The sequence below is a fragment of the Dipodomys spectabilis genome, unplaced genomic scaffold (genome assembly GCF_019054845.1).
Source record: "Dipodomys spectabilis isolate Male_0828 unplaced genomic scaffold, ASM1905484v1 ptg000026l, whole genome shotgun sequence".
Taxonomy (NCBI): Eukaryota; Metazoa; Chordata; class Mammalia; order Rodentia; family Heteromyidae; genus Dipodomys; species Dipodomys spectabilis.
Window position 1 is genome coordinate 11,337,046 of NW_024870703.1, and position 22,954 is coordinate 11,359,999.

The following is a 22,954-nucleotide window of genomic DNA, read 5'->3' on the forward strand; positions in this document are numbered from 1 at the left end:
CCAGTGGAAATCTAAGAGGAGCTACATTCCAATACTTAAAATTCTGAAACATACTTTGGTCAAGGTCCTTTGGTTAAGCTGTGGGGACATTTTCTTAATTAAAACTATAATTTGTAGAAATTCACAGCTTTTCTTTATGTATGGTTAATAAAATAGAAAAATAAAGTTTTTTAATCAGAATTATTATTGCTACTTAGGACACAGCATCTGAGTAATTTTTGTACCCTTATTTATGTATCATAGTACCAAGAAAACCAGTTCTCACAGACAGCACTTAGAAATGCTAACAATTTTCTAGCAATTTACTTTGCAAACTCAGAATAGTCCTTATTTAAATTAACCTAAAAGGGAAGAAAGTAGATTTTTTTTCAAAGTTGAATTGCTGAACAGTAAATAGCCTGAACAGTAGACAGACTTGGGTAGACTGACACACTAGAATAGCAGACTTTGCTCTCTAAATTACATAGTATAAGGACTTAAGCATCAATCTCAGCCTCATGGAAGGCATGACTTACCGCTCAGAACACTTGGACATGTTTAGTGACACAGAACTATAAAGTGCGTAGCACTTAGTAAGGACTCAGTATGATTATTACAGACTTTTATAAATATAAAATTGCCATCTCTAAAAACACACCAAATGTTAAAATTATAGCACCACAATGTTATATGTGCTTGGTTATTATTTTGTTCTACAGTGACAAGAACATCTATCCAGATGTTCTTCTAAACTTATTTGGAACTAAACTGAGTGTCACATGCATGCTGTACAATACAATTTTATATAGAATTGTTCAATTCTGATCTGAAACAGTACAAAGAATCAACATCTAATATTTGGTACTTTTTATAATTAAAAGAAATTTAAGTATGTATATAGCAATAAAAAATCTTGATCTGAATTTTACAGAACGAGGAGTCTTCATTATGTTCATTTCATTATAAATGACATTGGGACAGGGTTTTTAGGTTCGTTTATTTTTTGTTGCCAGGCCTGGGGCTTGAATTCAGGGCCTGGATACTATTGCTGAGCTTCTTGTGCTCAAGGCTAGTTCTCTACCACTTGAGCCACAGCTATACTTCTGACTTTTTTTGGTGCTTAATTGGAGGTGAGAGTCTCACCTGTCTGGACTGGCTTCAAACTGTGATCTAAGATTTCAGCCTCCTGAGGAGCTAGGATTACAAGTGTGAGCCACCAGTGTCCAGCAAAGTATAGTTTTTAAAAATAATTTTAAATGAGTATCTGTTAAATTTTAATGGTGTTGAAAATGAACTACTGGGGGCTGGGAAGGTGGCTCAGTGGTAGAGTGCTTACCTTGCATGCATGCATGATTCCTCATTACCACATAAGCAGAAAAAGCTAGAAGTGGCGCTGTGGCTCAAGCAGTAAAGCACTAGCCTTGAGCTGAAGAGCTGAAGGACAGCACCCAGGCCTAGAGTTCAGGCCCCACGACTGACAAAAAAAAGAAAAAAAATGAACTACTGTATACAACTTGTGGGGGGTCGGGAGGGGAAAAACTATAGGAGAGAATGAGGAGTGACATATTCAAAAAGAAATGTACTCATTGCCTGACTTATAGATCCAAGCATGTGGAAAATTTACAGGCCTATTTTGAGTCCTTTAACACACAAGTATGCTACACATTTTCTATTAATTTTTATATTTATTAATACTATTTATGTACTAATGAGAATCCCCGAACTATTCTGCATTCCCATTCACTCACCTTCTACTCATGTCCACCTTACTTCCTAACTTCCTAGTCCCTCTAATACTCTTCTGTCATCCTTGGTTTCTTTGTTTTTATATATGACCAGAAACATGCAATACTTGTCATTCATGCAGTATAAATTTATTAGATGTGCTAAAAATACCTTCTGCCAAGTTTTTACTTACCTTCACTTTTTTGGTGGTGTCTTTTGGTGAAACAAAATTACAGACTGAACTAATTGAACTCCACTAGAGATGCACCAGATGAGGGGAAGGAATAAAACTAATTAGTTAAAGCTAATTATATTTCTGGATTATTTTTGCATTTAAAAAGAGACCTATGGTTATGGTATTCTGTATTCTAAATACTTTGTAGGTTTTTTAACTATTTAAATCCTTAATCTATTTGAAATTGATTGGGAATGAGAGAAAATGATCCAGTATAATATTTTTAATATATGTGACTTATCAGCATCAAATTTTAACTCATCCTTTTGCTGCTGATTGGCAACAACATCTGTGTCATATACTGTTTGCCTACATTTGTTAAATACTCTTTTTCATTCACATTTAGGAAATTTGCTGTTTCAGCAAAAATCCCCGAAACCAAGTGGTGTCAGAAGTGTTGTGTTGGTAAGTAAACGTGCAGTGCCAAGTAGCTCTCCTATTTTGTAGAGTGACTGAAGAAACTCGGTGAGGCTCATTTTAAGCTTCATGGAATTTTTAAACAATATGCCTGAAGACATTCTGCCAGGACTAGTTTCTTTTCCCCTTAAGTAAAACACATTTCTTGAGCACTGCATCCCTACATAGAGTAAGCCTGATACAGCACCTTGCACATAGCCGGTGTTTAGAAAGTAATTTGTTGACTGGATAAATAGAGAAAGTAATATGCTTTTTAAAGTTTTAGCACTTTATCACATTGTATTCTCAAAAGTGGCTGGCTCTTACTTTTGACTATGCTTAGTAATGCTGTGACACCGCATTCATTCATCAGGTACCCCTTCCTTTAGTGTGTGAAACCTCATGATTGTAATGGTGATCATCTGCCTGTGCACATGCCCTTAGATTAAATTGCTTTCCTCTAGTTTTTCTGTTTTCATTAACAGAAACAAAAAATAGTTTCCTTCCTTTAAGTTGCTAGTGTTGTAAAAGGAAGCAAGTATATTGTTACTATACCAGCAGACAGAATGTGCAAAGAACTCTTAACATAACTGAAGATGGCATTTGGGCTAGGTCTCCAAAGAATTTATGAATGGATGGAGGGGATTTCCAACAAAGAAATGGCATGAGCATGTGAAATAAAAAAGCATAAAGTAAATAAATACCTGCTGAATATTACAGTGTAGCTGGGTAAGGTTGTACAAAGATTGATAGATTTGTGTGAGCTATTAAATTGTGACATGAACTTTATTCACTGGACAGCAAGGAAGGTCCAGAGCTTTAGTAGTGTCAACAGGAAGAGAAAGGAAGGGGAAAATGGGAGAAACAACTGAAACCTTGAACCCAGAATGGCTATGTGACATTCATGGGAAGTAAGAACTGCTGCTTTGGGGTAAAGGGGGATGACCACATTGAATTTAGACACAGTGATTTGGGTAACGGCTAAAAAACATCTACCTGTCTAAGATGGCTCTGCATGAAGAGAGGAACCTTAATCTCCTGGTTTGATTTTTTTTTTTTTTTTTTTTTTTTTGCGGGGGGAGGGATGTACTAGGTAATTTTGCTGTTCCCTGTCTCTTTTCCCTGTACTATTCAAACCTATGTGAAGTTTGTGAACTTTACTGCTGCTAGCCTTTTCCACAGTTTCATTTTCATTTCAACTATATTTACTTTACATCTTAAGCGTGAGAAAAACCTAAACTCTGAGGTGACTGAATTTTATTACTTGTATATTTTGATTATAGGATTCCATTAAGATCTGTAATATTTTCAAAGTGACCAGAGGAGTTTAATAAAGGAAGAGGGAGGCATAGACAAATATCCTAGGCCCAGAGCATTATTGCTTCTGAGTGTTCCTGCCTGCCTTCTGCAACATACCTGAATGTGTCCTGTCAATTTGTCAGTTTACTCTGACCCCTTTCTCCAGAGTGGTGCATCCTCAGCTAACTGCCCTGCTATGATGAGCCTAGTCCTTCCTGACCCTCAGCCATAGAGCAAAAGCAGGTTCCTGTGTGCACGCAATAAGATTGCCTTAAGTGATGATAGTGCTTCTTTTTACCCTTCTATCTAATTAAAGTTGAAATAACAATCTGCTTTTTGAACATGCAACTGTTACTGTGGAGGAGAACTCATGTTTACTTTTTTGCCTTGACAGTGAGAAATCCTTACACAGGCCATAAATACCTATGTGGGGCACTTCAGACAAGCATTGTTCTGTTAGAGTGGGTTGAACCAATGCAGAAATTTATGTTAATTAAGGTAAGCAGGAAAATCAGCCTTAGTGTACAAACTTGTCAGCTTTTCTGTTCTTTAGAAGAAAATGTGCTTTCAGATGATTTTCAAGATAATTTAATGATTTGAAATTCTGTGGCAGTCTGGTGAAAAGTCTACTCATATGTTATAAACTCAGTTCATCCAGCAAAGTTTAGAGAAACTAGAGAAATATTTCAAGGGTATATCAGTAAGGAGCTGGAATCCTAATACCAAAAAAGAGTGTGGTGGAAATATCTTCTCTGCTTTGACCTGCTCTATCAAAGCAGAGCAGCAATCTATAGATAAGTGCCTCAAAGGATAACCAGTGAGGAGGAGGAAATGATTTGTTTGGGACACACACACACACACACGCACACGCACACACGCGAGCGCGCGTGCTAACTTTGCCCAGTTCTCACACACACACACACACAAACACACGCTAACTTTGCCCAGTACACACACACACACACACACACACACACACACACACACACACACACACACACACACACACACACACACACACACCAACACACCAACACACCAACACATGCTAACTTTGCCCAGTTCTTCCTATGGATATTTTTGGGTTAGAGGCTTTTTGCTTTGGTTTCTTTATAAACTTTAAAGATAACCTTTTAAAATGTATGAAGTACCAGCTTAAGTACATCAAGGAAATAAGAGATGAATTTTAGGTCTGACTTCTTTGCTGTGTATATATGGGTTACATGTTCTTATTTTATGAGCATTTGATCCCTCTGTAGAAATTGAAGTCAAACTATCACTAAACTTTGTAACATTGAGCTAGTATGTTTAAAGTATTGACTTCTGTTACTTAAAAATCTTCAAGTTTTCATATTAATATTAACCTCAGACTGAACTGAAACTAGAGATGAAAGGTTTCAAAAACTTGAAACATTGAGGTAATAATTTCACCAATAAATTCACTGAGACAAATTCTTTTTTTTTTAACTCCAATTTCCTTCAATTAAACATGATGGCTTCCTAGACAATAAAGATGATGGGGGCTGGGAAGGTGGCTCAGTGGTAGAGCGCTTGCCTTGCATGCCTGAGGCCCTGGGTTCGATTCCTCAGCACCACATAAGCAAAAAGAAAAAAGCCGGAAGTGGCGCTGTGGCTCAAGTGGTAGAGTGCTAGCCTTGAGCTGAAGAGCTGAGGGACAGCGCCCAGGCCCAGAGTTCAGGCCCCACGACCAGACCCCCCCAAAAAAAAAAAAAAAAAGATGATGTTCAGTGTATAAAACTCCAGAATATTAGTATTTAATGATCAGTTTATTGAAATTAGTGGAATTTACAAAAACACATTTACATGTAAGCAGAAATAAACAGACAGTGTGCAGTTGAGGTCTAGTCATCATCAGTCTGAATCATATTTCTTTCCTTGGGTAGTTTTCTTTTCCAACTTTGTGAAGTTTGTCCCAGATTTCTTTTGGCTTTGAAATGGTGGCTCCATTAAATTTCCACTGTAATTAAGAATATCAGAACAGTGGCTCTGTGGTTCAAGTGGTAGAGCGCTTGCCTTGAGCTGAAGAGTTCAGGAACAGCACCCAGGCCCAGAGTTCCAGCCCCATGACCGACAGAAAAAAAAAGTATATCAGAACAGTCAAGCCTCCATTCTAAATTTTCTGTGGTGAAGTCATCTGTATTTCCTAGGTCAGTAAATCCAACTACATAATCTTGTGTCTTCCCGTCTTTTGCCAGTGCTAGTGTGGGAATGACTTTGATATGCAATTTCACAAAGGAAAGGTGCTTTTTCCACATTCAGCTTCAAAAATTTGGTTTCAAGATGTTTCTTAGAAAGTATCACCAAAGGGGCTGGGAAGGTGGCTCAGTGGTAGAACATTTGCCTTGCATGCATGAGGCCCTGGGTTCAATTCCTCAGCACCACATAAGCAAAAAGAAAAAAGCCGGAAATGGCGCTGTGGCTAAAGTGGTAGAGCGCTAGCCTTGAGCTGAAGAGTTGAGAGACAGTGCCCAGGCCCAGAGTTCAGGCCCCACTACTGGACTCCCCCCAAAAAAAAGAAAGAAAGAAAGAAAGGAAAGGAAAAGAAAAAAGGAAAGTATCACCAAATGTCTGTCTAGTATTTTGCAACTGAATGTAGAGTCTCTGTAGAAATGGCAAACTATTTTTTTACTCTCAGACTTCTTGAAAAAAGTCTCTCTGACTAGGGATTTCTCTGTATTCACCATGTCCTTTAGAAAGTCATTCTTGTTTCTGATGTTGAGCTTTCCTTAGTGCCACAAGTCTCTTTTCTTTGAAGCACTCCAGTTCATCTTCATCCATCTGATCCAGTTTCTTAATTTCAGAATCCAAATTATCTTCTAGCACTTTGGTAGTTTAAAGCAACTGGTTTTCCAGGACTTTTGAAACATGTCGACAGATGCATCACCTTCCATTCTTATGGTACTGGTCAGCTTTGGTACTGAGTTCTAGGTATCCAGGGAGTGAGGGGGCAGGAGCTCAAGAGGCTGAGACAAATTCTTTAAACGGAAAGCTGAAGGGAAAATAGCTTTACTCATTTTCTGTTGCAGAGCTAGTAAATGCAGCCTATATGTGACAAAAGAGTTTTTTTTTTTTTTTTTTGGGGGTCCGGTCGTGGGGCCTGAACTCTGGGCCTGGGCGCTGTTCCTCAGCTCTTCAGCTCAAGGCTAGCGCTCTACCACTTGAGCCACAATGCCACTTCTGGCTTTTTTCTTTTTGCTTATGTGGTGCTGAGGAATCGAACCCAGGGCCTCGAGCATGCAAGGCAAGCGCTCTACCACTGAGCCACCTTCCCAGCCCCGTGACCAAAGAGTTTTATTCTCAGCTCCTCTTGGTTCTTGCTTATTTGACAAAAGGATACCTTACCCTAAATGAGGAGTGGTAAAATCTATGGAGTTTAGTCTTTCTACCTGCCTGCCCTCTCTTCTTCCTTCCTTCTTTTTTTAAATCTACTTTAGTTGGGTCCTGATTTCTTTCATTCCTAACTCCTGTAAAATGTAAAACAATTTTATATCAGTTATTCACGTATACTGATTGACTGATTAAGCTTTAGTGATAATGACTACATGTCATCTGATAAGTTAAATCATTTCTCCTCATCTGTAATGAAAGGCTCCTTCTCTATTAAAGGAATTTAAATGCCAAGAGCATGAATAAGGGACTTTGACATAGAAAGCTTAATAATTAACCCACCTATAGCTATTTATTTATTTGGTGGTACTGGAGTTTGAACTCAGATCCTAATGCTTTCAAAGCAGTTGTAATACTACTTGAACCATGCACATCCCCATCCCCTTTTTGTTTCAATTACTTTTTGAACAGGGCCTCATATTTTTTGCTGGGGACAGGTCTGGGTCTCCTGCAAGACCTCTCTTTAAATTCACTAAGTTATAAGCCCCTATTACTTTCATCTCCCTTTCTGTGTCTCTCCACTTCAAGATTTCTGTTGTTGTTGTGGGGCTTGAACTCAGGGCCTTGGAGCTGTCCCTGAGCTTTTTCACTCAAGGCTATCACTTTGAGCCACTGCACCACTTGCAATTTTCTGGTGTTTAATTAGAGATAAGAGTCTCATGGACTTTTTGGCCCAGGCAGCCTCAAGCCAAGCCACGATCCTCAGCTCTCAGCTTCCTAAGTAACTAGGATTACAGGCATGAGCCACCAGTGGCCCAACCTGCTTCAAGATTATCTATCTATCAATCGATCGATCTATCTATCCTTTGTTTCTATATTTGATACTGTTTCATTTATATTCATTGTGATCTGACTCAGTCATACTAAGCATTCTCTTTTTGGCAGTACTGGGCTTTGAACTCAGGGTCAAAACGTTCTTGGACTTTCTGCATTCTTCCTCTTAGTGACATTTCTGACAACTTTTGCTTTAGATGCTGCCTTTTTATCTTAAATATCAGGTAGAAATTAAAGGTCTTCCCAGTAGTCATCTATATACTATCAACTAAATACAATGATATTTGTTAGAGAGGGGGGAAAAAAAGAGTAAGCTGTAAGGACTGGTCTTGATACCAAAGAGCACTGGATTTAATCCATGAAAAAGGAGAACTGCTTAGTTATTATTTGAGGCTGAATTCTAGGAGTAGCTTGCTTAAATGCTGAGAAAGAGCCAGACGTGTTTTCAAAGGAATTCTTGAAATTGTTTCACCTACTTAGAAATGTGATCGATGCCTAATTGGAAAGCTCCTAGAGGTACAGGGGGTGTATTGGTGAGGTGTCTGCCCCGGGAGAGTGTGGGCATGAGGCAGCGAGTGCACACAGAGCCACACAAGAGCCATGCCAGACTAGTCCTGACAGCCCATCTTACCTTTTTACTTGTTCTTTCTTTAAAAATGTATGAGTTGCCAGCACAAAAGTAAATCATATTCAGTAGCTTTGTTTAATTTTAGCAATACTATTTGGAAAATACAGAGAAAATGCAACCCAGTTACAAAATGTCAGAATGGGCTTAACAAAATACATACATGGGACTGATTTTTTTTTCAGTACTATGGTTTGAACTCAGGGTCTTGAATTTGCTTAATTTGCTCAGCTCTTTACCACTTGAGCCATGCATTTAGCCAAGATCAGTTTTCAACTATGCTGTTAAAAACAAAAACAAAAAACAACACTTCCTCAGATTTCCTTGACACATTTCCAGTCAGCTCCCATCTTTTCTCCAAGGAAACTAGAAAATCCTTGTTCTTTTACTATATATACATAATATCCCTAGACATTAAAATTGATTTTATCTGATTTTCAACAGCATAAAAGTAGAATCAGAAAGCATATACACATTTGTTTCTAGTGTCTTTTGTGAAGTATTTTATTTATGTAGTCGTTGAACATAGCTAAAAAAAAACTAGCTATTTTCATTAATTTCCCATGTGTGAGTATCTATTCACTGTTGGCAAGCATTTGCGATATTTTCAGTTTTGTATTATTCTAAACAGCACTACTATAAGGTTTTTTTGCATATGTCTTTCATGCATGTGTATCTGTGTTCTCTAGAATATAAACCTAGGAATAGTGTTGTTGGGCCACAGGAATACATAGCTTCAATATTAATAAGTAGTATAATCAGTTGGTTTTTACCAGCTTGAAGCTGTACAGTCAGTGTGTCAGCATTCATTCACTCTTCTCTGATGCATGTTTCCATCATTCTTTTTCATTTTAGCCCTTCTGGCAGGAATGTATTACAATAATTATAGCTTTATTGTTTGATTACTAGAGTTAGTGTTTTGTATTTATTTTTCCTACTCTAAAATAAAATTATTCCTAACTTATATAAAATTTAAATTGGTTTTGTTATTACTATTAGTTAATTGAATAGAAGTCACTAGAGATGAAAAGTAAATTTATTTTACCTATGGCATTTTCCATTGGTTATAAAAGGATATCTTGTGACAGCATTTCCTACCTCTTTCCCTATGTTTGCTAAACTAGTAAGGAAAGCAGGATAGTAATTTAAGGAAGCACCAAAATAGGAGATAGAAACAGGAGACTAGGATATCTGTGTTCCTCTCTACTCTAAGTTACTCAGACTATGGAATTCTAACTTAAAACATTTTTACAGTAATAAGCCTAAAATCTTTATGGAGAGATTTTGTAGTACAAACTTGTCTGCATACTCTGAGCTTGTGTGACAAGAAGTCATATTTATAATACACAGATATTTAATACATTCTTGTAAAACTTAACTTTTTAAGTTTGTTCTCATAAGATTATGACTTTTGTTTTCCTTTATTTAATGCATTTCTGTTTCTTTCTCTAGCACATAGACTTTCCTATACCATGTCCACTCAGAATGTTTGAGATGCTGGTTGTTCCTGAGCAGGAGTACCCTTTAGTCTGTGTTGGAGTCGGTAGAGGGAAAGATTTCAACCAAGTGGTCCGATTTGAGACCGTCAACCCAAATTCTACCTCTTCATGGTTTACTGAGTCAGGTTTGTGATTTTTATGGAATTATTAAGGCCAGTACATACGCTGGTTTTGTAAGTAACAAATTTACTGTATTTCTCAGTAAGCAGAAACTGCATAGAAAGCCAGTCTTGAATAACTACAATAGCAGAATGGAAGAACAGGTGACTTCTTTAAAGAACTAATTCATTTAAAAAAATTTTATGGACAAATCATGTGCATGTTCAAAGTTCATATACTTGGTGTGTGTGTGCGTGTGTGTGCGTGTGTGTGTGTGTGTGTGTGTGTGTGTGTGTGTGTGTGTATGTGTGTGTGTGTGTGTGTCCGTCCGTCCATCCGTCCATCCGTCTGTCCATCCATCCGTCCCTCCCTCCCCTAGAGCTTGAACTCAGAATCTGGACACTGTCCCTTAGCTTTTGTGCTCAAAAGCATTCTACCACTTTGAGCCACAACTCCATTTCTGGCTTTTTGCTAGTTAATTGGAGGTAAGAGTCTCATGGATTTTTCCTGCCTGGGCTGGCTTTAAACCGTCCTCCAGTCTTAGCCAAAAAAGTTGGAAGTATAGCTGTAGCTCAGGTGGTAGAGCTGTACCTTGAGCAAAAGTAACTCATGGACAGTGCCCAGGTCCTGAATTCAAGCCCCAGCACTGACAAAAACAAAACAAAACAATATCAACAATTAATGCCTCTTTGTATTTCGGGAGCATTCAACTCTCTCAAAATGCTTTCATATTTTTAGCCTATCTGTGTTGAAAATAATTTTATTCTCTGATTCTTTCATTCAGTATGTATTTATTGTGTGCGCTAGACATCTGCATATACTATGTACAAAGCCCAGTCTAGCCCTTTTGATAGTCCTGAGTTTAAAATTTTGCATCAGTCATAAACATAATTTAAAAGATTAGATTTCTACATATAAACAAAAATACTGCCATTTCAGGCTAAGCATGCTGGCACACCTCTAATCTCAGTTACTTAAGAAGCAGAGGTAAGATCACAATTAAAGGCCAGCCCAGAAAAAGTTATTGAGAAGACAATAGTTATTGAGAAGTTATTGAAAATCAAGCAGAAAGACAAAGGACAGTTAGACCTTAAGTGGTAAAGAATGCTTATCTAACAAATACAAGGTCCTATATGCAGTTCTCAGGACTGCAATAAAATAATGCTGATGCTGCTATGATTAATGGCAATGATGGGAACAAACATTTTACACTTTATTGTGTTGAATGTTTGCTTCAACATTATAGGACCCAAGTAGCCTGGTTCAACCACTAGACATGTTTTGCAAAAGATATTTATATTTCCATTCCAAGTACAGGGACCTTGGAATTCTTTTCTTTTTCTCATGTCTCTTTTGTTGTTGATACTACAGTAACTAAGTTTATTGCGCTTTCTTTGTTATAGATACCCCACAGACAAATGTTACTCATGTCACCCAACTGGAGAGAGATACCATCCTCGTATGTCTGGACTGTAAGGTTTTATCTGTAGATATCTTATTTTATTAAGATTGCTTGTATCTTAGCTTCTGAGTGACTTATTTTTTTTCTAGGTTGTATAAAAATAGTAAATCTCCAAGGAAGATTAAAATCTAGCCGAAAATTGTCATCAGAACTCACCTTTGACTTCCAGATTGAATCAATAGGTAAGTCAAAGTTTAGTAATTCTTTGCATTATGAACTGCTTAAAAGAATTTTACCTTGATACAGAATCATTTTACATTTTTGAGTCAGATGCTAATAGATGCTTTACTCTTGTAAATTATAAAGGGAAATACAAAGAAGGCTACTGAGAAAGTGTTCTTCATTATCCTCTCTTATGGTAAATAAGATTATTTACTGCAAAAGATATTTAAAACCTAAAAAAAAAAAAAAAAGAATTTTACCTAATATTTACTGGAACTAGAAATGCTTATTATTAAGGACTTCTTTTTAAATGCAGGATCACTGTTAGCCTGACTTACACATTCTCAGAAATAGTTGGATAATTATATGTAAATAATGTTACCTTTCTTACAGATTTTTTTAAAGAAATGTCTAAACATTATTTCTTACAACATGGTTTGAATTCCCATTTTCTCCAGACTCTTCAGATTCTCTATGAATACTTTGAAATTTGGCAGTCAGTGTGTAGTGGTCCTGGCACTGATTAGTATGTATACACATTTTTTCTGGTGTCCTTTACCAGTAAAATAAAGGTAATGGCACAGAAATAAAAAAGGCCATGGGCAAATAATTTAGCTATTTTATTCCTGGTTTCCTCATTTACCTAACTATATCTTCCTCACAACAAACAAATGATGATGATAAATCAGTTTAAAAGGGTTAAAGTGAAACCTTTGTTTTAAAATACATAGGTCAGAAAATAAGACCAACAAAGCAGGGTGCCAGTGGCTCACGCCTGTAATCCTTGCTACTCAGGAGGCTGAGATCTGAGGATCATGATTTGAAGCCAGCCCAGTCAAGAAAGTCTGTGAGACTCTTACCTCCAATTAACCACCAGAAAACCTGAAGTAGAGCTGTGGCTCAAGTTGTAGATTGCTGTTCTTGAGCAAAAGAAGCTCAGGGACTGCACGTAGGCCCTAAGTTCAAGCCCCAGGACTGGCCAAAAAAAAAAGACCAGCAACAAAAACTCAGAGGTGTACTGGCCTGTAGCCTGCAGCATTTGAGGAATAAAGACCACAACTGGGCTGCTGGGCGATAAAACTCAAAGTATCCTCAGGAGATAAACTCTAGTGAGGCTTACTGCTTGAGGAGCCTGGAAATCAGTCATGATGGTCTTACAGATTATTTTTTCCCCATCCTTAAAGGAAAAGATAATTGCTGTCCTATAAAAGCAAAGAATCCTGAATAAATCATTGTGTAGCACTGTTGCTCAAATCAAGCAAGATTAGCATAGAAAACAAAATTTGTAATCTATGAGAATGAATTTTTGAAAAATCTCAATAAAATACTAGCAAATAGAATTCCCTATTATCAAATAGTAGGCTTTATCCTTGGAAAGCAAGGATGATTCCACTGTGAGAAATTACTTCTGTAACATACCAATCTAAAGATTAAAAGAGAAAATAACTCATGAGTCTTCAACACAAGCACAAAATAGAAAGAAATGGGCTTTACCTAGAAACGCCTATTGAAAATATATTTAATGATCCAGCTATTTCCCTTTGAAGTGAAAAATGTTTATTATCACATCTCAACATTGTCGTATTAGACAAAAAAGGTGATTAGAACAAAAGGTAAATGGATCATTTTGCCAATATTTGTGTACATAGAATATACAAGTATGAACAATTACCATAAACCTGGCCGGGCACTGGTGGCCCATGCCTGAATCCTAGCTACTGAGGAGGCTGAGATCTAAGGATCGCAGTTCAAAGCCAGCCCGGGCAGAAACGGCTGTGAGACTCTTTTTTTTTTTTTTTTTTTTGTGGGTTGGGGGTCCGGTCGTGGGGCCTGAACTCTGGGCCTGGGTGTTGTCCCTCAGCTCTTCAACTCAAGGCTAGCACTCTACCACTTGAGCCACAGCGCCACTTCCGGCTTTTTTCTTTTTTGCTTATGTGGTACTGAGGAATCAAACCCAGGGCCTCATGCATGCAAGGCAAGCGCTCTACCACTGAGCCACCTTCCCAGCCCAAGACACTTATCTCTAATAAACCTCTCAAAAAAACAGAAGTGGCGCGTTGGCTCAAGTGGTAGAGCACTAGCCTTGAGCTGAAGAAGCTCAGAGACCGCATTCAGGCCCAGAGTTCAAGCCCCATGACCAACAAAAAGAAAAAAGAAAACCATAAACCTGGCACCAGTGGATTATACCTGTAACCCTAGCTACTTGGGAAACTGTGATCTGAGGATTGAGGTTCAAAGCCAGACCAGGCAGGAACGAACACACACACACACACACACCAAATGTGGCAAAATGGTAGTTGAGTGGTGATGTATGTTTTTCTGCTGTTGACTATACTTTTCTGTATGTTCACAATATTTTACTTTAAAATTTTTGTCATTTTACCAAACAAAAATTCTATAAAATATATACCATAAATGTTTTTACCAAAAAGATGAAAATATTTTTAAATGTTAAGATGTCAGATAAATGTGCAGTATCTGATATTTGTTATTAATTGATACTATATGAAGATAGAGGAATGAAATGATGCTTATCAGTTGAACTTTTGTACTATTAACAGTAATTGAGCTGTTCTTACCTGCTAGTTTGTCTACAAGACAGTGTGCTAGCTTTCTGGAAACACGGCATGCAAGGTAGAAGTTTTAGATCTAATGAGGTAAGTAATCTTTTGAGTGATATTTATTAATAGTTTTAAGATAACTGGCACAGTGGCTTGTCTCTGTTGTCCCAGCTATTTATATCCCAGCTACTCAGGAGGTAAAAACAGGAGGATCATTTTGAGCCTAGGAGTTCTAAAGTTAATGAGAACTGCCTGAAGTTTTAACTTTAGAAAATTTCTAAATGGTACCAGTAGCAACTTTATTAATGCCTAGTACTTACAGTAGTACTGAGCCTTCTCCCTCCCTCCCACATTACCACTCACTACCCTTCAAATAACTTCATATATCTCATGTGCTTCTACATGATCATTCAGCTACAATTTCTTTCAGCTTTCCCAGACAATGACCTGGATTGAGAATGCTGATGCTGGGTCTCTCAGTCTTCAGGCACCTATCTCCTTGTATTTTAGCAGTGATTACCAATGCTGGCCTTCTATATTTATTTTCCCTATTCAATTGACATAGATAATATTCTTTGTCTTTTTTTTTTTGGCTGGTTTTGGGGCTTGAACTCTGGGCCTGGGTGCTTATCCCTGAGCTCTTCAGCTCAAGGCAAGCACTCTACCACCTGAGCCACCGCACCACTTCACTTCTGGTTTTCTGGTGGCTAGTTGGAGATAAGTGTCTCACAGCCACCTTCCTGGGCTGGCTTTGAACTATGATCCTCAACGTCTCAGCCTCCTGAGTAGCTAGGATTACAGGTGTGAGCCTGCTATCAGTGCCCAGCTTCTTTGTCCTTCTTACCAATGTTTAGCTTGATCTTGGGAGTTCTTCCTACCTTATAAAGAAGTAATTTAACTTCAAGCTATGTGGAACATTTAATTCAGGTCATTATTTATACCAGGAAATGCCAGTGTTATGAACACGAACAAGATATATTTATCCTTAAATAAAATAATAAATAATCAAAATTTTTCCAGTAACCCCCCCAAGCCAATAACAATAGTATCATTCAATTATTATTTGATGAAGTTGTATTACTTGATCATTGGAGAGAAAGAACCTCAGATACATTGAGCAAGAAAATGGCTCATTTGGGGCTGGGAAGGTGGCTCAGTGGTTAAAAGCGCTTGCCTTACATGCCTGAGGCCCTGGGTTCGATTCCTCAGCACCATATAAGCAAAAAGAAAAAAGCCAGAAGTGGCACTGTGGCTCAAGTGGTAGAGCGCTAGCCTTGAGCTGAAGAGCTGAGGGACAGCATCCAGGCCTAGAGTTCAGGCCCCATGACCGGACCCAAAAAAAAAAAAAAAGAAAATGGCTCATTTGCTTCCTGTCAAGAGTATTTCTTCTGACACAGTAAGTGGTATGGCTTAGTAGTCATGTGTATACATTCTGGAAACATCCATGTTTAAATCTCAGCCCTGCTAGTTAGTAGCTAAGTGGTAATGGCCTGTTAGTTAACTTTTATGAGTTGAAAATCCTTAAGGGTTAGTGAAATGTAGTGTGTAACATGCTTGCCTGGTCTGTAGTAAGAACTAAAGAAACACTTCTGTTACTGTTTATCAGCAGGAGTTCCCATAAATAGGTTTAATGTCTCAAGAAGCAGTTTTCCAAACCACCTGTGGGAAAGGAGCAGGAGATAAAACAGTCCAGAGCTAAGAAATACTAGTCACAGAAAGAAAGGCTTCATAGGCAGGGTAAGGTGGATTGAAAAGGAAGTAGTTTTCCCAAAGAAAACACCTGGAAGGGGTTTTCAAACCATACAGCTATCCACTTCCTCCAGAAATGTCCTGTTCTTCTAATACACAAACCTTCAGTGTCCTGGAAATTAGCATGATGAACCACTTGATTGTGCTTACTTCTCTGCCATGGGGATTACACCAGAACTATCAATAGTGTTTCTAGAGTATTGTAGGGATTTTTATAGAATAAATTCAGCTTTTTTATTTAATGGTTTTTTTAATTGTAATGATACTGTACATAGAGGTTACAGTTACATGAGTAGGGTAATGAGTACATTTCCTATCAAGCATTATTACCTCCTCCTTTGATTTTCCCCCACCATCACTTCCCTCCCCTCTACCTCCCCAACTCCTCCCTCTCCCCCCCATCCTGCCCCGACATTGTAAAGTTCATTTTCAACATAGTGTCCTATATATCTTATCATCACAATAGGTCAGCATGCATCCCCATTTAAGCATTCTGCTATTCCCCTTCACCTCCCCCAAATTATGAAAATGTATATACAAGATGCAGAACACTGGAATCAAATACAGTGAAAACAGGGGTTATACCATGGGGGAAGAACATACAAAAGAAAAGAATCACATAGTGCATTATAAGTACATTAAAAACAATAGCAAGAAAGAAAAAACGCCTTGTGTCCTTGTCTTGGGATACATTTCGCTCAACATTATCTCATATGGTCATATGTACATAGCCTTTGTCCTCTGTTTGTCGTAGACATGTACTAGACTGCAAACAAGGGAAACCATGGGACCTATGTTTCTTTGGGCCTGGCTTATTTCACTTAATATAATTTTTTCCAAGTCTTTCCATTTCCTAACAAATGGGACAATATCATTCTTTCTGATGGAGGCATAGAATTCCATTGGATCACATTTCCTCCTTGATCCATTCATCTACTGAGGGGCATTGGGGTTGGTTCCATATCTTAGCTATGGTGAATAATGCTGCAATAAACATGGTTGTCCCAGTAGCTTTGGCCCAGCAATCCCACTTTTGGGCATTTATCCAAACGATCACAAACAAGGTCATACCAAAACTACCAGCACAGCCATGTTTATCGCAGCATTATTCACCAAATTTTTTTAAGCCTACAGTTTGTGGGAAACATTTACTGTCATTTTGACAGTCATCTTGTCAGTGCCTCTCTCCTATAATCCTAGCTACTCAGGAGGCTGAGATCTGAGAATTGGGCTTCAAAGCCAGTTGGTCAGGAAAGTCCACAAGACTCTTCGCTCCAATTAACCACTAAAAAGCCAGACCGGACCCCCAAAAAAAAGCCAAAAGTGGAGCTGTAGCTCAAGTGGCAGAGCACTAGCCTTGACCAAAAAAAAAAACTAAGGGACAGCACCCAGGCCCTGAGTTCAATCCCTAATATTAGCATACAACACGCGCTTGCGCATGCACACACACACACACATAGATTCAAATTTTTTAGTTCTGTAAGCTGTGAATACTGGATTTCTCTTTATTTTGTACTCTGATTCTTTTTTCACAACTGGCTAACTGGTCACACTGACTTCTTGGAGGATATGTCTCTATTTAAGAATTATGGGGGAGGGGCTGGGAAGGTGGCTCAGTGGTAGAGCACATGCCTTGCATGCCAGAGGCCTGGGTTCGATTCCTCAGCACCACATAAGCAAAAAGAAAAAAGCCAGAAGTGGCACTGTGGCTCAAGTGGTAGGGCGCTAGCCTTGAGTTGAAGAGCTGAGGGACAGCGCTCAGGCCCAGAGTTCAGGCCCCATGACCGGACCCAAAAAAACAAGAATTATGGGGGAAAATAAGAAAGTTGATTTTTATACATTGTGCACTTACTCAGGCATTATATCCACTTACACATTATAAGAACACTGCAAGGTAGACCTTTCCTGTCCCATTTTGCAGTTTCCAGTAGACTGCATACCTTTTCAGACGTAACAACTAAGTGGAAGAACTGAGACCTAACTCATCTCCTGTTATACCACAGAGCAGCCTTTGGGAAAAAGACCCAGATCTTACTGCTACCGGTAGCTTTGCCATCAGCATTAACATAAATTATGGGGGGGTGGAGGGAGGATGGGAAGGGATGGAAAGGGGAAACAAAGGAGGAGGCTACAATGCTTGATAAGAAATGTACTCATTATCTTGCCCATGTAATTGTAACCCCTCTGTACAGTATTTTCACCAAAAAAAAAAAATGATGAAGGGTTTTTGGATTCATAAAATGGACTCTGCTTTTCAGTTAAGTTTGTTCTGAGCAAGTAGTTTTTCTTCACCTGTATTTAATGATTTAATGATATTCCATATTTGCCACATTTTTCCTACACCACCAAATTGACATATTTACAAGCAGACAATAAAGAAATCATGCAGGGCCTCTGTCTTTCTCTATCTTGGGAGGATCCTCCCTGTTTCAGATTTACCAAGAGCATGAATCAAGAAAAGTCAGCCGAACTTGAGACTCAGGTCCAGGTAAGGGGCAAGGGTACAGCAAGCAAAAAGAAGAAAGTGGCACATAGAACAGCTGCAGCTGATGACAAAAAGCTTCAGCAGGGGCTGGGAAGGTGGCTCAGTGGTAGAGCGCTTGCCTCGCATGCATGAGGCCCTGGGTCTGACTCCTCAGCACCACATGAGCAGGAAAAAGCCAGAATTGGTGCTATGGCTCAGGTGGTAGGGCTCTAACCTTGAGCTGAAGAGCTGAGGGACAGTGCCCAGGCCCAGAGTTAAGGCCCCACGCTGGGGGTGTGGAGGGGAGGGGAGAAAATAGCTGTGAATAATATAGCTGGTATTGAAGAGATGAGCATGGCTAAAGACAACAACCCCAAAGTCTAAGCTTCCCTCTTGCAGTTACTGGTCACTTAGAAGCCAAACCAATCACAGAAATGCTTCCTGGAAGGTTAAGTCAGCTTGGGGCTGACAGCTTAACAAGTGGTAGAAAGCTAGAACAGTTCCCATGTCAAGTGTTGAATAACAAAACACCAAAACCAGAAGACATTCAATGCAGCGGAGGAGGATGTTCCAGATCTTGTAGAAAATTTTGATGATGCATCAAAGAGATAAAGCAAACTAAAATCTCTGGTTTTTGGAAGCTGGCATGGACTAGATTTAATAAATCAGCTATGTGGTTCCAAAGTTTCACAGATATGGAGAACATGACTAGTACAGTGATACAAATATTTGGTGTATTAGCAATGCTGCTTATTCAGCAGTTTTTTGGTCATTTGATTTTGCATTTTGCACTTCCAAGATCTATACTTTTGGTCAAAATATGAAGTAGTGGTGTAGTTTGTGGGTATTTGGGTTTTAGATTCTTCTTTTGGTGGGGGGTTATCTTTGATGTATGCATGTGGTATGTGCGTCAACAATGGAGAGCAAATTGGAAAAGAGTTCTGTTTATACTCTCCTTCCCTAATAGAAATAAACCTTTGCATTTATAAAAAATCATGCAGGCATATTTTTCCATCCTAGGGATTGTTTCTTTTTCTTGTGCCAGTATTGGGGGCTTGAACTCGGGGCCTTGAGTTCTTGTACTGAAGGCTAGCACTCTGCCACTGGAGCCATAATTCCACTTCTGGCTTTTTGCTGCTTAATTGGATTTAAAAGTCTCAGACATTTTTTGCCCAGGCTGGCTTCGAACCGTGATCCTCAGAACTTAGCCTCCTGAGTAGCTAGGATTACAGGCATGAACTTTGAACACCTAGCTAGAATTATGTTTTTTTTCTGTATAGTTATAGTAAACTGTCCATTTAAGATTTTCTATCTTATATGATTTTTATCCATCTTTAAAGATGTTTTTATCTTTAATTTCAGAAAACCAATTTATGTTTTAATTGAACAGGTAACACAAGAAATTTCAGATAGCACAAGAATTTTCAGGCTCCTTGGATCTGACAGGTATAACAATGGGTTGTATTAAATATGTTGGGACTAAATGTGTTTTCTAAATCTTGCATGAAACAATTTTCTTATTCAAGAGAATTGAAATTTCTGTAATAATACGTTCACCATGGGGAGGGGGGTAGTTATTTTTTAAAAGCTTGATCTTTCAAGTAAGGAATCCATAGATAAGATAAGTCAGTACTATTTTGTATTAAGCATACTATCTATAAAGTATTATAAAGTATTTTACTATCTATCAAGTGTTTTGCATTACACATATTATCTGTAAAGTCTTTTACAGCAGAAGAGGAAATATCATATGCTAGCAAACAGAACTTACTGGTTTTAGTGCCAAATAAGATTTTGTAGTTTTATTCTGATTCTTACTTTATTTTAATTCTTAAAGTGTAAAATACTTTAGTATTTATGACACAAGTTTAGTTCCCCCAATCTATACAGGTTTCTACCATCCCTTACCTCTCATCCCTAACTCTACAAGAACACTGGCTTGGAGGTAGCAAGGAGGTGGGCAGCAAAATTACTTCCCAGTGCTGGAGCTGGCCCTTTAATCAGAATTACAGTAGATGATCTCTTCAATAACCAGCATATACAGAAGTATCAACATTTTTCCAGAATAATCTTTTGTTTTTTGTTGTTGTTTGTTATTACTTGTAGGGTCGTGGTTTTGGAGAGTAGACCAACCGATAACCCAACAGCAAATAGCAATCTGTACATCCTGGCAGGTCATGAAAACAGTTACTGAGAAAGAACGAATTCTGCTGCTGCAACCGGAGTGGACGCTTGAAGCTGTACAAAAGCTGCAGTAACCTGCCTTCAGTTCCTTGTAATTTATTGTGGCATGAGACAAGATGGGGAAAATATTTGTTTTAAGTGGTATGGATATATTTAGCATATTGAAAACCACACAAGTGCTTAATTCATTGTTATGTAATCTTTGTACATATAGGCGGTATTTTTCTGTGAAACTTCATATTGCTGAAGACATATACTAAAAACTTATGTAGATAATGTACTTTTATGAGATGTATAAGTAAGTGTCCTATCTGTACAGTTGTAAATGTTGATGAAAATGCAATTGGGGTTAATATTTTAAGAATTCTTTAGTATATTCTTGGGTGTGGTTATATTACAAAATGGGATGCTGGCAATGAAGCAGTCAGTACACTTAACACTATGGTATTTTTATCATATGTAATTTAGTAATATGAATATAAATCTTGTAACTTTTAAAATTGTAATGGAGGCTGTAATCATTTTATAATCTTGTTTTTAATTTTAATGCAAGTACACTGGTGTTTATATTTGCACAGAGTATTGATATGTGATGTATTAAGTCACAAAAGTAAGCTGTGACATTGTCAATATGCATTTGGCTTCATATCTTTTTTACATGTTTACTATGTGAAACAAACCAATTAACCACCAGTTGTAGTAACTGATCTTTTATATTTAAGCAGAGTCTTATGAGATTGCTTGTCTGTGCTTCACATATACCCTTAAAAGAATTTTAAATCACAGAATAGCGGTACCATGATGTAACACTGCAATTGTTGTGTCTGAATTATAGTATACACAAAATAAATTAGCATTATTGAAGAGTCCACACTAGACATTTCATATAATCACACCGAAGAACTGTAACATTCCAGAGTGAAGTGGTTCAGATTTCTAGTGGAATTTCTATTTTTGTTGGCCTTTACGATCATTTTCATATTTCTTTTGTTTTAGAGTATTAACACATGGCCAAAATAATTTAGTTACTACCTCATATAAACAATATAATGGTCACTACACATCACAGAAACTTAGTTTGAGTTAAAGCCATTTTTGAGTGCTTTTTTTTCCAATGAGATAATGTGTATACAAAGTTTTAGCACACTTTTGGCTCTTTTGATATATGTTCTTTATATTTCAATGCGAGTATATACACTTAAGAACAAGCTAAATTGTGGTTTTTGGTCTTCATTTATTTTAATAGATAATGGTTTAAAATATGTTCTCAACTGTATATAGTGTAAAATAAACATGTTTTTTAACATGCTGTTGTACAGTATATTGTCATCTGGTTTAATGTGTATGTAATAACTAAATTATATTAAGGGAGAAAAGTTGTTTTACACTTAAATCCCTAAGAATGGAATTATGGTCCCTCACATCTTGATTGAAGCAGAAATATTTCCACATCTGAGAAAAGGGAAATTTTTGTAGAATCTTCAACTTCTGATCAGGAAACACACTTAAACATTCAGAGTGTTCTGGTGGGAGCCAGGATCAGCCTGTTTGGGTAAATAAAGTCTTGTTGGAACACAGCGCCACCTATTTGTTTACCTATTGTCTATTATTGTTTGTGCTACAGTGTTTAGTGTTGAGTGGTTTCAAGTAACTGGATAGCCTGCAAATCCTAAAATGTTTACTAGCTGACTCTTTACAGATAAAAATTGGCCATCACCTGAATAAGAAACAGGAAAGAAGAGTGTTTGGAAATGCAGTTGTGGAGGTAAGGAACAAACACTAAGTGTCTTTAGAAGAAACGGATTGAGCAGTCAAGGAGTATCATTTCTACTACAGCCTATGCCACAACCTACCACTGACAAGTCAAGTGAATTCCCATGTCTAAAACTGTATAGGTGATAATAACCGTACCAACTGGGTGTATTCTTGCTTTTCAAGACCCTAAGAATAATTTTAGCATTTACAACTAATAACTATTTAAAACATCACTAATAGTACAACATGATCAATATGCTGGGAAAAAGAAAAAAAGACTCGTGGATAGATTTTCATAAACCTCAGGTTCTGTCAGCATTTACTGACAAGGGTGTTGATCCTTCTTCTGGACCACTGTTTTTTTCAGGTCCAAGCCATACAAGTGACATAAAGGATCATTTTATCTCAAAAAAATGTTAATTTTCACAATTCTGGTTCCTCACATTAGGAAATTAGAAATATTTTCACTTTATAAAATAATTCTGAAGTGCACCACAGTATGAAAACCATTGGAGTTTAAATCAACATTTTTGGGTGTGGTCCAAGGATCACTGTCTTTAGGAGATAATCATCTTTAA

At 37.8% G+C, this 22,954-nt stretch overlaps 1 protein-coding gene and 1 pseudogene across 3 annotated transcripts in view; both read left to right on the forward strand.

Moving 5' to 3' along the window:
• Map4k3 (mitogen-activated protein kinase kinase kinase kinase 3) overlaps positions 1–21,929 on the forward strand; it is a 154,312-nt gene extending 132,383 nt beyond the window's left edge. For 2 of the 3 annotated variants that reach the window (XM_042675418.1, XM_042675419.1), the window contains 8 exons: positions 2,286–2,344; positions 4,029–4,132; positions 9,894–10,065; positions 11,443–11,511; positions 11,591–11,683; positions 14,250–14,320; positions 19,828–19,883; positions 20,544–21,929. In XM_042675418.1, the coding sequence (XP_042531352.1) occupies positions 2,286–2,344; positions 4,029–4,132; positions 9,894–10,065; positions 11,443–11,511; positions 11,591–11,683; positions 14,250–14,320; positions 19,828–19,883; positions 20,544–20,631 (712 nt within the window). In that variant the 3' untranslated portion in view covers positions 20,632–21,929. Of the gene's footprint in view, positions 1–2,285; positions 2,345–4,028; positions 4,133–9,893; positions 10,066–11,442; positions 11,512–11,590; positions 11,684–14,224; positions 14,321–19,827; positions 19,884–20,543 lie in introns of all 3 variants that reach the window. The other variant, XR_006146949.1, reaches the window with a different exon arrangement.
• On the forward strand, positions 18,185–19,495 carry LOC122104522 (annotated as a pseudogene).
• Positions 21,930–22,954: the final 1,025 nt, after the last annotated feature.